This window comes from Terrapene carolina, unplaced genomic scaffold (genome assembly GCF_002925995.2).
Source record: "Terrapene carolina triunguis isolate 2854851 unplaced genomic scaffold, T_m_triunguis-2.0 Scaffold58, whole genome shotgun sequence".
NCBI lineage: Eukaryota > Metazoa > Chordata > Testudines > Emydidae > Terrapene > Terrapene triunguis.
The window spans coordinates 75656081-75670721 of NW_020664409.1; the positions used below are offsets into that span (position 1 = coordinate 75656081).

The 14641-nt window shown below is 40.6% G+C and overlaps 1 protein-coding gene across 3 annotated transcripts in view; it reads left to right on the forward strand.

The window, feature by feature from the left end:
• The window catches only part of MATN2 (matrilin 2), a 103637-nt gene that overhangs the window by 37831 nt on the left and 51165 nt on the right, over nt 1-14641 (forward strand). For all 3 annotated transcript variants that reach the window (XM_029914376.1, XM_026663300.2, XM_029914375.1), the window contains exon 4: nt 6948-7070. In XM_029914376.1, the coding sequence (XP_029770236.1) occupies nt 6948-7070 (123 nt within the window). The remainder of the gene's footprint in view (nt 1-6947; nt 7071-14641) is intronic.

Genomic DNA, 14641 nt, shown 5'->3' on the forward strand with positions numbered 1-14641 from the left:
GACAGTATTTGGTCCTGCCATGAGGGCAGGGGACTGGACTCGATGACCTCTTGAGGTCCCTTCCAGTCCTAGAGTCTATGAATCTCCCCAACTCCATCAGCCACAGGCCACACAAGCATTCCCTTCTCAGCTCATGCAGGCTCCGCAGTCCCTCTGCAGGTAAGCAATAGGCACACTCCAAACCCCAAGTACTCTGAGCGTCCCCCTGGAATGTCCAGCCCCTGTGCCACTAGACAGTCACAACATTCACACATCTGCTACTCCCAAAGGAATATTCACACTAGCATATCAGTTTCACCTCCGCATCATGGCTCCACTCAACTCACAGCACTTGGATTTGTTTATACTGAATTTATTTAACAAAGAACATAGATTCAAGAAGAAGCAAACAGATTTAATAAACACAAATAAAATCATAATATGCTTTCTAGAGCCTGAACTTAACTAACAAGTCATTCTCCTGTCTCGTAAAGGATAGCTTGCCCAAAGTTTCTCTGCCAGGGTTAAACAGTCAGACTGGCTGTGATCCTCCATTCATAAGACAGTTGGCAGCCTGCCCCCACAGCCTGCCCTTGCTGCAGTCCCAGATATAGTTCATGATGATCCATTGTCTTCACTTGTAAACAGGGTAACCCCTGCTGCTTGTTTGTTCCTGTAGAGAATCTCCCCCTGTAATATCTTGATTAGCATTTTGTGCACTTGAGTAGTGTTTTGCTCAGGCTGTAAATAGGCGTTCATTGTGAATTATACAATATCCAATTTACATATAGCCGGACAGGTGGATAAGCATGTCCTGCCTGAACAAAACTTGTTTATCACGTTCTGGTGACCAGCCCCAATTCAGACCCTAACTTATATATATACACAGAGAGAGAGAGAGATAACATAACATATTATCCCTACATACATTTCTCAATGATTAGGATGATCAGTGATGCAGGCTTTCAATAGAGACCTTACATGACACCCGTTGATAAACTATTCTGTAGACCAAAGGGATCCCTGTAACCCTATGCAGCCCTGTTCCTTCTGCTAATGGGCACCAAGAGGTCCCTTGGTCACAGTTTTATATCAGGTAATTATGTATTTAGACAGGTTTTTAAAAAGTCCTATGACATACCTAATATATTAAGATTAATGCAGAAGATCTGTTCTAGTCCATATGTTAAAATACTTTTTTCTATTTTACTTTACCCTGATGCATAGAGACTGCGTTGGAAGATGTTAATACAAATTAGTGTGTTCAGAATTGTATGGAACCCACGTCCAAGTAGATATGCATCTGCCTCACGTGAGCCATCACAATTTGTTGTTCTTGCTGGCATTCTCAGGAGAGACTGAATGGATGGGGAGACAAAAATGTCCTCTCACATCTAGAAGTGATCCCCCCAGAATAGGGGTGATGCATATGGGTAGGGCAGTGTGGAGAAGCTACTATTTCCAGAACCACTCCAGATTGTAACAGGACTCCAGTGGAAGCAGTGATATCACAACCTACTGACAGTGAAATTCATCAGATAATATATTTGACAATTTTTTTCTGCTATATTATGAGCCATGGTAGGGAGTTACATTAAAATAAATAAATAAAAAGTGAATTGACAACCTTAAATTTAAACAGAGTGAACATTAAATAGTACACAACTGGTTTTTGTAAAAGTATTATTATTATTACTTTAAATTATATGGAGGTGGGGCCAGCACAAGTGTTCTTTACTTTGGTTAGTAACTTACTTCTCAGGGTAGTAGGTGACAAGTAAACAATACAAGCCTTGTTTGTAGTTTGCTTCTAAGTCCTCAGCATACGTGCCCTGGGGTACAGCTGCTATCCTTCCAGAGGAAGAGATATGGAGGATGAGCGGGATTGCCTTTGCTTGACAAAAGGCACTTCCTCTGCTCAGGGAATGCCTCCACAGCACTTCTTGGCTCAGGGTTTGAGCAGCTAAGGCTAGTAGTTGAGCCCATGTCTGTTTAATGGTATGGTAGATCAGTGGTTCTCAACCAGGGGTACGCGTACCCTTGGGGGTACACAGAGGTCTCCCAGGGAGTTCATCTAGATATTTGCCTAGTTTTACAACAGGCTACATAAAAAGCACTAGCAAAGTCAGTACAAACTAAAATTTCATACAGACAATGACTTGTTTGCACTGTTCTATATACTATACCCTGAAATGTAAGTACAATGTTTATATTCCAATTCATTTATTTTATAATAATATGGTAAAAATAAGAAAGTAAACAAATGTTCAGAAATAGTGTGCTGTGACACTTTCAATTTTTGTCTGATTTTCTAAGCAAGTAGGTTTTAAGTGAGGTGTAACTTGGGGGTAGGCAAGACAAATCAGACTCCTGAAAGGGGAACAGTTGTCTGGAAAGGTTGAGAGCCACTGTGGTAGATTATTAGGCCACAGGATGGATAGAGCTGATTGGGAATTTTTTGACAAAACAGGGGAAATTTAGGGGAGATATTCGTAACTTGTCATTCTTGCAAGTGGAAGTTGCATAGCTAATGTCTTTTCCAAGGTTTGTTTAATTTAATGTTAAGGGGATTCAGTAGGTTTTGCTATACATCAGGGGTCGGCAACCTTTCAGAAGTGGTGTGCCGAGTCTTCATTTATTCACTCTAATTTAAGGTTTCGTGTGCCTGTAATACATTTTAACGTTTTTAGAAGGTCTCTTTCTATAAGTCTATAATATACAACTAAACTATTGTTGTATGTAAAGTAAATAAGGTTTTTAAAATGTTTAAGAAGCTTCATTTAAAATTAAATTAAAATGCAGAGCCCCCCGGACCGGTGGCCAGGACCCGGGCAGTGTGAGTGCCACTGAAAATCAGATCGCGTGCCGCCTTTGGCACACGTGCCATAGGTTTCCTACCCCTGCTATACATTATTAAAATGAAAATCCAGGAGCTGCCACAGGGTGTGTGTGTGTGTGTGTGTGTTGTATAGGAGCAGAGGGGGAGGGGGTGAGTTACCTTGTTTGTTGACTGTAGGCTGTTTTGTTGTTTCACCTGGGGCCCCAAGAGGGGAAGAAACAGCCAAGAGGCTCAGGCGGAGGGTTGAGCTCTGGCCCACCAGAAAGACATACCCCACAATGCCTGCTGGGGTGGGGGTAATTAGACTTATGTATGTGCACTCCCCATACAGCTCTACCATGGACAGATTTGTGACAGGTACATGAACTGCCTGGAGAATAGTGATCAGCTAAGTTCCCTGTAAGCTGCGTGGCGGCGCAGCAGCCTATTAGCGCCACGCAGGCGCTCCGGGAACCCGGTTGGGAAAGGGGTGCACCTTCCCCGGTCCCCAACCTGCGGTGGCCGGGGTGCCCCTCCCCTGGTCCCAACTCTGCTGCGGCCAGAGTGGCCCAGCCCCAGGCATGGCCAGGGTGGCACAGCCGGAGCGGCCCCAGGCACAGCCGGAGCGGGACAGCCCTAGGCGTGGCTGGGGTGGCCCTCCCCTGGCCCAGACCTGCTGGGGCCGGGGGAGGGGTGCCTATCAGAGTTGCTGCTGCGGGGTGAGGCGCCTCTCCCTCCAGCCCAGGTGCTGCTGCGGGGAGAGAGAGCTTGGGGGGAGAGGCGCTTTCAGCAATTGAGATTGGGTCAAAATTCATGGGGCAATCAGGATGCTGCATTACCATCCCCATGTATTACTGCCTCCCCATGGCTTCCAGTGCAGCCTGTTAGGACTGCATGCAAACACACATGCTAATACAGACTAGTCAAGAATTCAACAGCCACCTCCACCCATTCCTGGCATATTTCTGGACTGCATACGAACTTCCAGCTATATTTCAGACAAATGTTTTCATAACTTGTGGGCTACATGGGCTACAGTTAGCTTAAATGGACTACATTTGTAAGTGGACTACATTCCACTTCCCTCCCCCTCATACGATTCACTGTTTACATGAGGCTTGTTAAACCATTGGGGAGAAGTGGAGCGGCACAGTAACAGGGAAGGCAGTATAAGGTACATATTTTTAACATCCCTCCACATCATAGCAAGAATGTGTGGACTTCTATTAAAACTTTTTAAAAATGCTTGTTCCACTGTTTCTACTCCCTGGTGTCCATTTTATATTCCAAAGGGTGGGGCAGGTTCCTAAGCCGCTAACGTGCAATCTGCCATTAGCCACAGCTATCTGTGACTGTAATAACTTTTGCATTGGTTCATAATCCAGAAATCCTTCCCATTACTATATTAATAAAAACACAGATGGAGCTAGAAACCTACCAGGCTCTGGGACAACTTCTGCCTCTTCCATTTCTGTTGCCAGTTCCATCGCGGGCTGCTTCTCTGGGGAGACATCAAAAAGCTCCTCCGAGTAAAGACCCAGGATGTGCTGCAGCTGCTCCAGCAGCAAAGCCTCCTTCAGGACTGGTTTCAGGAACAGTCATTTTGGTAGCATCATCTGGTCCTATACTGGATTCAAGGGTGAGAAGGTTGCCATCCTGGCTGACCAGGCTGTCATGAAGCTCTGGTGGCGCTGTGCTTGGTGCAGTACCCAGCACCTGGTCAAACCCCTCATAAAAGAGGCTGGATGATGGCAAGTTCCCAGATGTGCGGTTCTCATCCTGGCTTTCCGATAGTCGGTCTTGAGCCACTTAATCCTCTCCCTGCACTGGACATGTGTCTGGTGAATCCCCAATGCTGTCAGCTTCTTCACTATTTCCTGGGACGCATGGTCATTCCTGGAACTCGTGCTAAAATTTAACATTTTGCTCACCTTGCACCAGAGATTCACCAAAATCTGGCTGTGCTCCTGTGATCAGGAAGCAGCACTGTTGGCAAAAGACTTCTGGTTGGTGGCCATTGCAAACACAGGAGAAGGTTCAATGTGTCTGCAGCTCTGTGGTCAGAATAAAATGGAAGGGTTAAACACTGAGCTACTGTACTTGAACAAAGAGGGTTGCTTCCATTTCCTGGGCGTCAACTGGCTATAGAGAGGATAAAGAACACCGGCCCATGGAATTGTGAGATAGCATTGTGAGACTCTCAGGTCCCAAGTCTGGGGGACCCAGGACCGAGCTGTATCACAATGCAAAAGATGGAGTTCGGGCTGCCATGGGGCTGGACTCGAATCTTCCACCCACTGCAGGGTCCTGGGGGCCAGTACCCGGGCCTGAGTCAGACAGAACTGTGTGTAGGTGGAAGTGGGGTTTGGGTTTGAGCCTGAGTCTAAACCTGGGCTTACATTTCAGTATAGACATACCCACAGGCAACCTTAATTCTAGTATTTCCTGACTTCTGAGTACTTGAATATTCTTGCAGCTTGGATGTTCTTCTAAGGTAGTGTGTGGTTTTTTGATGTAATAGTCTATAAATACAGCTTGTGCTGCATTTGCTCACTTTGTAAATGGAAGATTCCCTAATGCCTGGGACATTAAAATGACTTCATTTTCTGCTTAGCAATTGGCAGATTTAAAAGGTTTTTTTGGTCATAATAAGATAGTATTTAATTATTGTGGCTAGTGGCATACAGCCAGCAGGAGACTTGTGTTTGGAGAAGCATCAGAGAGCTTATGTTTCACTTTCAGAAGAGTATTAATGCAAAAGAAAAAGACAAGGAGTTCCTTCCAGCAGATCCTTATCCACATAAATGAAAGCACTTGAAAAGTTGTAGTTGTAGTACAGCAGATATTATGATCCAAACATTTTAATATGGGGGTTAGAAATAGTGTTGGTTTGTACATTGGTTGTGAATTCATAATGCTGGAGACTGTTCCAAAGACTAGATGCAGGGTATGTGTTTCTCAACCACGTTTTTTCTTTAAAAGTACCACACTCACCACACGCTGAGCTGTTTCTCTGGTTTCTGTTGGGACCATTAGAAAAATATGGCGGTTAAATGTATATAGTCCATAAATTTAGAGGTTCATCCACCTAGTACAATGAAGACCCCTTAACTTCTTAGCTGGCTACTGCACAAAGTATACTTATCTGTAACTAGGTATTCACTGGGAAGGGTTTCACCATATGTGACAGAAGTGACATCTAAGCAATGTTCAAGTGGAAAGTAAAGATTGTAGGGGATTCTTAATGGCCAGAGTCAGTCTGATCTAGAAAGCAAAAGCCCAATAAAACATCAATGAACACTACAGAGCGAGCCCTAACTGCTTTCTTTCCTTCTTCCTTTCCCACTCTTTTGCGTTTTGCTACTTTTAACTTGCAATTTAATTTGGTGAGAAAGTAAAAAATATTTTTTTTAATTCAGAAAGGCTGTTATTCTGCTTTTCCTGGGGAAAAAAATACTAGTGCTCAGTTTTTGTGTATTGGACTACAGGTGAATGGGCCTCAGTTTAATCTAGCTGCATGCTTATATGACATTCAGCACTGTATTACCTGAATAGTGTAAGTTTCCTCATCAGTTTGTCTGCTAATCACTCTATTTCATTAGTCTGATGTAGGGTTATTTTCTTCGTTCAACAGCCATATAATGAAATACTCCATAGAAGTGAATGTATTTAAAGTCATTTTATTTCTCGAACTAGCTTAACATGATATATTTGTTTTATTGGACTCTATATCTCTTTAAAATCCACAGTATTCAACATTTTAAGATATTTTCATACACAGTAAGTCAGATAACTCTTCTATAATTTGTGTTTTATTTATATTAACTCCATGTAAAATTTTAACTGTTAAGGTAGAAAACTTGCACATGGGTAACTCCATTCACAAAAACGTAATATAAATTTCAGCAAGGCACAGAAATACCTTAAGTACAAAATATTTTCAGGCATAAATATATACTCCTTATTATGGCTTTGTTGTATGTTTCACAATAACACATGGAGATTTAAGATTTCTGTGTTTGTCTCAGCTGTTGAAAATTAATTTTAGAACTGCTAGATTTTTATAGTATCCTTAACAAGCAATTTATTTTCACTTTAGTTATAGTCACCATTAACTGATCATGGTAATGACTGATGTTTCTTTTTTCAGTGCCCCATGTGTGCAGTATAACTGAGCATGGTTGTGATCACTTCTGTATTAACACTCCTGGCTCCTACATGTGCAGATGTAAACAGGGATACATTCTGAACGCTGACCAGAAGACTTGCAGCAGTAAGTTATCTTTTCTAACTTCTTTTTTTTTTCTTCTTATTCCCATGACACATGCAAACTCTCTCACCTTCAACGAGGGGAAAAAAGAGGACTCAAGTGAGCATAAAACCATTGGAGGTCTCCAAAACAAATTAGATGGGGCAAAGTTTTGCCTCTTTTTTTGGTAAATGGAAAAGCTCTTGTGAGCCCTTCCAAAGCCTGTCAGCTTTAAGTTAATTTTTAAAAACTGTAGCATTGTACTGCAACAAAGTGAAATGGTATTTATATTTGTTGGTGTATGAAAGCCAGAGGTCTTGGAAAGAACCAAGACAGGAAACAATCATTTCCATACCAGCTCTAACCAACAGTCCATCTCGTCTAGTATCCTGTCTCAGGTCATAGCCAGTACCAGATAGTATGGGAAGGTGCAATAAACCCCTCGAGGGACAATGATGAAATAACTTGAGGGGAAGATTCTTCCTAACCCCTATCTAAATCATGAGGTTTTATATCCTTTCAATAAACTGTTTAATTCTTCTTATCTAACATAATTGTGGATGTTCTTGTTATTCACATAAAGGGCTAATATATTTTTTAAATCTAAGCAATTAGCCTCCATGATGCTGTATAGCAGTGGTTCCCAAACTTGTTCCGCCGCTTGTGCAGGGAAAGCCCCTGGTGGGCTGGGCCGGTTCGTGTACCGGCCGCGGTTCGCTGCTCCAGGCCAATGGGAGCTGCTGGAAGCGGCGCGGGCCGAGGGACATACTGGCCGCTGCTTCCACCAGCTGACATTGGCTTGGAGCAGTGAACCGCGGCCACTGGGAGCCGCGATCGGCCGAACCTGCGGACGCGGCAGGTACACGAACCGGCCCGGCCCTCCAGGGGCTTTCCCTGCACAAGTGGTGGAACAAGTTTGGGAACCACTGCTGTATAGTAATGAGTTCCATTGGTTAATTATGCTTTGTATAAACAGTATTTATTTTTATCAGTTTTACATTTGTTGCCTTTCATTGTAATTGAATATCAAATTGTTCTTATATTATGTGAGAGGGTAAATTGGAGGTGCCTAATTTACCTTCTCTGTACCATCCATCCATTTTAAATATCTCTATCATGTTTATTATGTGTGGTACCACACACTATGCGCGAGGCACATGTTCACTCTTAAATATCTCCATATTAAATGAAACAGTCCCAGTCACTCCAGCCTTTCCTCATATAGAAGTCTGTCAATGCCTTCTATATCTGCTATCTATCTTCTAAGAAAGGGGGATCAGAACTGATTACAGTACTCCAGGTGAGGGTACCAATTATTTAAAGATAATAATATATTATTTTGACCCATTCTTTGTGCACCCTATCATTTTGTTTGCTTTTTTGACTACCCTTTCACAATGAGATTTCATCTGTGGAGTCTCCTCTTCACTGTAACAAAACTTTAAGAATAATACTTTTTACTTCTACAACTTCTTCCATCCAAGACTCTCAAATTACTTTGCAAATATAATAAACTAAACTTCACAATACACCCATGTACACTTGTATGTATTACTTCTCCTGCGCTCTCATGTTACACATGGGGAAATTGAAACTTATAAGTTACTTGTTCAAGCTCATGCAGCATATAGGTAGTGAATCCAGATCTATTGACTCCTATTCTTGTGCTTATCCCATTCTTCCTTTTGATGAAAATCAATTCCAAAATGTAGTTTAAATTACTCTGCTCTCCCAGTTTCCCTGCCTCAAAAAAGAAGATTAGAAAAGGAAGTCTTCTGAGACTTGCTAATTTTTTTGTCATGATCACATCAGATAAATTATCTATTCTCTCACTCCTTCCACAGCTCGTCATTTTCACAGAACAAATGTATTTTTGAAGAAATATTCCCTCTTCCCCGGCTTTCTAGAATAGATCATAGTTCCTGAAAACTAGTTGAAATTCAGCATTTTTATTTTATTTTCTCTCACTTTCACACTGCTATCCCCCTCTCAAAAAATTGAACCTGATAACTGAATTTAATTGCTATTCATTTTTGGATAAGATCCTTTCTTTATTAGCTCTTGCTGTTTTCTATTATGTTATACGCTTATGTATCTCCAGGAACCCAACTGGAATTGCAGATTCTGGGCTCTATGGGTATGTCTGTACAGCATTTTGGAGCGAGCCTCCTAGCCCTGATCGACAGAACTGGGCTAGCGGGGCTCGCCCTAGCATTCTAAAAATAGCTGTGTAGACAGCCCTTTGAAGTTGCATTGTGAGTCTTCCTTGGCCAAGTCTGTTGACCCAGGTGAGAGGCTTATTCTAGAATGCTGTGTAGACATATACCCTACTCTGCTTTCAATCTTTAGTGGGACTTCAAAGTTGTCAGTTGGAGTTGTGTGTGTGAATCACTAAGGGGAGCATCGCACAATAGCCTTTAATGTGTTAGCATTTCCACTGCTGTTTCTGCAATAGCATTCTTTAGAGCCCGATTTCTCCTCATCCTGTTCTTCCTTCCTCCAGCTGTGATTCAAAATATGCAAGATTAAATTTTACATTATTCTCCCATACTTTGTCTTAAATATGTGTTTTCTTGTTTTTCCATATTTGCTTGCTTGCATGAATGCATTCATTCATCCATCCATCTGTCAGTCAGATGACACTTGGTTCCAGTTAGCTAACCTCAAAAGTGAAATGAATTATGTAGTCTGCTCTCAGGATACTCCCTACTGGACATATTTTTACATCACCAAACAGTTTGAGGCAAACAGCACCGTACGTGTTGGAGAGATCAAGTATGGAAAGAGAAGATGTGTTGTACTTCTGGTGTTAAGTGCATTGGTAGAGTTGTGTGTGGGAAGCTTATACAGACCCTGACCCCTAGCTATTGCTGTTGGCCTCTGATTTTCACAAGCACACAGAGACAAAAACACATTCCCTATCTGACCTTTGTGCAAAATAAACCTCTGTCATGTTTACATTTAGGGCAATACATTATCAACATGAACCAGATGTATTTATCTAAGTTTAAAAGTTTAGTTTTCCATTCTTTCCTGCATAGTTTCCTTATTTAGATATTTTAACACCTTTTTTAAATTAACAAATGAGAAGTGGTGAATAGTTACGTTAGGAGAAGAGGATTCAAACAGCAGCTGGCATATTTCAGAAGAACTGATAGTTTGTTTTCTTTATTGTGTGCCATTCTGCTGTGAGAATGCAGCAGATTGGTGACTCTTATTGTTAAGAGCCCTTAAATTAATTGCAGTCAGCAAGGTTTTACTGACTTTAATGCAGACTGGAAAAGGTGGTAGTTCCCCTGTATGTATGGATGTCTTTTTGACTCCTGTATTTTATACATTTCATCATGAAACTGTTAAATTAACATACAGTTTTCACAGAATAATTTCCCATTAGAAAGAAGGACCCATCTCCTGCATGTAGATCTTAAATTATCAATTTAAGCAAAAATAGCCAGCCATTTCTCAGAGGACTTGTTTACATGGCGAGTTACTGCACGTCTAACCAGGATGTAAATTTACAGCACACCAGCTAGCCACACAGTAGTGTTCCATGTGGACATTGTACAAGGTAGTGAAATTCTGAAGTGCGGCTTGGCATATTACACTTTCAAATAGTTGTACATCAAGCCTCACTCTGAGATTTTACTCCACTGTAGCAGGGTTCATACAGGACATTACTGTGCAGCAAGCTGGTGTGCTGTAGATTCACACCCCGGCTTGCCACTCAATGACTTGCCATATAGACAAACCCAGAGGATTAGGGGAAAATGCATTCTTTTGCCCCTATAAAAAATTCTTACAATTATTTTGTTGCTAGTGTCTGTATAGAGGATGAGAGCCTACTACTGCTACCATTTACTTGGTTAGTTCAAGTGTCAGAGGTCTGTTCTGAAGATCGAAAGGTTCCGAGCCTGCTGATTTGAACCATGTGGGAGTCAATATTCTTCCATGTAATAGAATTTCTGTTTTTTTAAAACCTAGAAAATTGTACATAAAAACTACTTTAAAAGAATATTATATTTGCAAATTCAAGCCCTCAAAATTGAGAAAATGCCAGTATTAAGGTTTCCTGTGCAATGATTTCCATTTGTAATATGGGAAAACAATACCACATTCCTCACAAGGATGCTGTGAAGATAAATTGATTAATGTTTGTCAAGCACTCAGATAGTATAATGATGAGTGCCATAGAAAAGCCCCTGAGGAAATTAATCATTCTATCTTCAGAGTAAGGTTTGGATAGTTTGCAGTTAATAAGGCATTGGAACCACATGCTGAACAATGAGGATAAAATGAAATATTGAATAGCTAGCAGTTCAGTGAGTACCATGCATCCCATGCAGTGAATGAGGCGGGATCTTGTGGAAAGAAAGTTTGTGATCATGTAATTAAAGACTGTCTCATAGTTAGTCTTGGAAGAACTAGCTTTTTATCGGTAAATGTCGATAAATGTCTATTTCACCATACACACACAAACAGACGGAAAAATATTTCCATCGATGATAACTGAAATTTACAGATAGGCAAAGTAAGAAAAATGCTGCTTGAGACCTTATTAGAGTTTGATGTAAGGCTATTTACTTTGTATATTTTGACACGTGATGTTAACAGTTTGTGTTTTAATAGTTTAAAAGCTTTAACTTTTAAAATCTCAACATCTACTGTCATTAAATAAATATTGTCTGACCTCCCCCCACATAACTTTGTGCAACTGTGAAAATTTAAATACATAAAAAATAATTTTAAAAAATGCTTAAGAATAAACATCAATATTATCTGTTGAAATTATACAAAAATAAAAATTGTTTCTGCCAACCTACTCAGAATGCATATATACAAGAGGTCTGAATTACAGTTCCACATGCATTCTTAATTCTGGCACTTCCTAACTTTTGAGTGCTTGATTCTGCAACTTTAACGGTCTTTTAATGTAGTTTTTATATAAGATCACTTAAACTCTGGCCTCCTGGAATTACATTTTCATGTAACATACAGCATTGGATTTCTCTTCTTAAACTGAATACAAACACATTCTGAAGTGGTAAGTAGAATATTTCTTGTAATAAATGCAGAAAGTATTAGAAGAAATCATTCTTTACAGAGTGACAATATTGAATTTCTGTTCTGTCGATATTTGTGAGTTTTCTAAAGCTGATGATGAAGTACAGTTTACTGTAAGATATTCCCACAGCAAATCCAAGGCATCAGGGTTCTGAGTCACAATGCTGCACTCCAAGTTATTCAGAACCTCATGGCAATAATGGGGATAAAACCCGGTATGTCATCCTGCTACAGAAGCTCAGATCACTTCAACGAAGGATAGCCGCTGTCACCAGCATAATGTCTAGGACAGCCATTGGGCTGTTCTGATTGGTAAGCGTACACATTTACAAGTTAATTAGAATACAAACTATTAGCTTCTTTACTCAGGGAAACTATCTAAAACAAATGGGAGTTTTGCCTGAGTAAGGAATGCAGGACTGAGCTCTGTAAAACAAATTCTCAAAGAAACTTAAATCCGTGGATTAGTGCATGAGGATATAGGTTCTTGTAAAACAGCACAAGCTTTAAAGAATACATGGTGTGTTGGTGTGTATTTAGTAGGAATATAGTGGGATCACTGTAGTACATCAACCCTTTTCAGATAGTTTGCAGTAAATAAGGCATACAGTACATGGTAGCATGCCTAATGTACCACAACTCAAAGGCAAGCATAAATGGTGCATGAGCTGCTGGACCCTATGGGCTCCAGCTCCTGGTGGGTTCACTGCAATGCATGGCTCAAACAAAAATATGATTGACAAGGGGTGGCAGAATAGGTCACAAATACGCTAGGTATGCTAGCTTCAACAGTTACAATGAAACGACAAGAGTAGTCCCTAGCTTGGCTCCTAGGGGACATCCAAAAGAAGATATGGGCTCATCTGTCCCACTGGTGCCCCTCTTAGTCCACTCCACCCCTTTGACTAGAGGTGATTATGTATCCTGCAGGTCTCCCAGTCAGGGTGCAGTCCTGGGGTATGTCTCATTGGGGACACCTCTGTGTTGTTCCTCTATGCTGATGCAGCAGCTCCTGGACTGCTCCCAACAGAACACTATTCCCCCTGTGCTTGGGGGGTGTCCAACTCAGTAGTCAACTCTGGGGCAACTGTAACGTTCCATGTGCCAGCTCTCATAACCCAACTGCCTTCAAATGATGCACTGCATCTATGACACCTAACCCACTCTTGAGCAACAGTCCTCACAAATGCAACGAACCTTTTCCTTTGTTCTGCTGTCCTATGACTGCTCAGCACATTCATCGCAGCGACAGCATTTGTAATTTTGAGACCATCCATATAAACTTGCCTGCGACAAGAATTCTGGTGCCTATTTACAAAAGCAGCAGCAGAAGGTAAAATACTTTGTAAAGCTTAAAGGAAGTCAAGACAGTAGAACGTAGCTTACGGCATGTCAACAGCTAACAATAAAGTGATGGGTATTTAGATTCTCAGGATTTCTCTAGCACGTTGTGAAAAGTCGTAGCTCACTGTGTGACAGAACTGTACCTTGTTGGTTCATAAAATCACTGATTACTGTCTATGTTGTTTTTACATTATGTTGAAATATGTTGCAGAATGAGGTAGAGCTGTAGTCTGAGCAGGGGTCTGAGGCAAGAACTTATTCTCTCCATGTCTTCAGACAAATCACCTAACCTCTATGCCTCATCTTCTTCCTCTGAATCATATATTGATTCCACTGTGTTTGCACTCTTTTTTCCCCCTTAATGTTTCACAGGTATTTGCACAAGCAAATATTGGTCCTATGACTGTTTGAGGGATGTGAATTTTGGCTCACTAACCAAGATTTGTTTAATCAAGAAGTAAAATGTTTTAGAACTAAACTGAATTTTGAGGGAATAGAAGTAGTTTGTAAGTGTTATCTAAGCAGGGAACAGGAAAACAAAACAAAAAGGAAACAAACATGATTTTCGTGAACAATCACATAACTTGAATAGTGAATTCTGACTATTTACTAATCAAGTCCATACCTGCTATAAATAGTTGGAGAGCAATCCTTAGGCTGGGATTTATTTATTTGTCAAACAATTTTGAACAACTAACATATCTGTAATAACAGTGACACTTCACAAACAGAAACATATACCAAATTAATTGTTCATGAAAAATAATTTAATCAGCACAGGCTCCAAAGAGTGTTCTAAGGATTAATTAGTTAATATTTTTCTTTTTTCCCCTCTTTGTTAACAGCTATGGAGGAGGGTGAGGGTTGAGGTGGATATATTTATGGGCAGTTCTATGGTTATATTTATTTTGTGATTTTTAATTTATGAGACAAATGCCCAGAGTATAGGCACCTTTAGTTGTATTTTATACATTTGAAGAAATAATAAATATTTGTAACATGCTTTGAAGATGAAAAGTGCTTCTGGTATAGAAGTGCTAAGCATTATTATCTGTTCACTCAGGGTACCTAATACATTTGTGAATATGTAAATAGCATTAAATTGGCTATAACTGAAAGGTTTGGGAGCCTTCCATTGGAGAATCTTGACATTCTGCATTAAACACTGAAGTGATGTAACTGCATTGTGC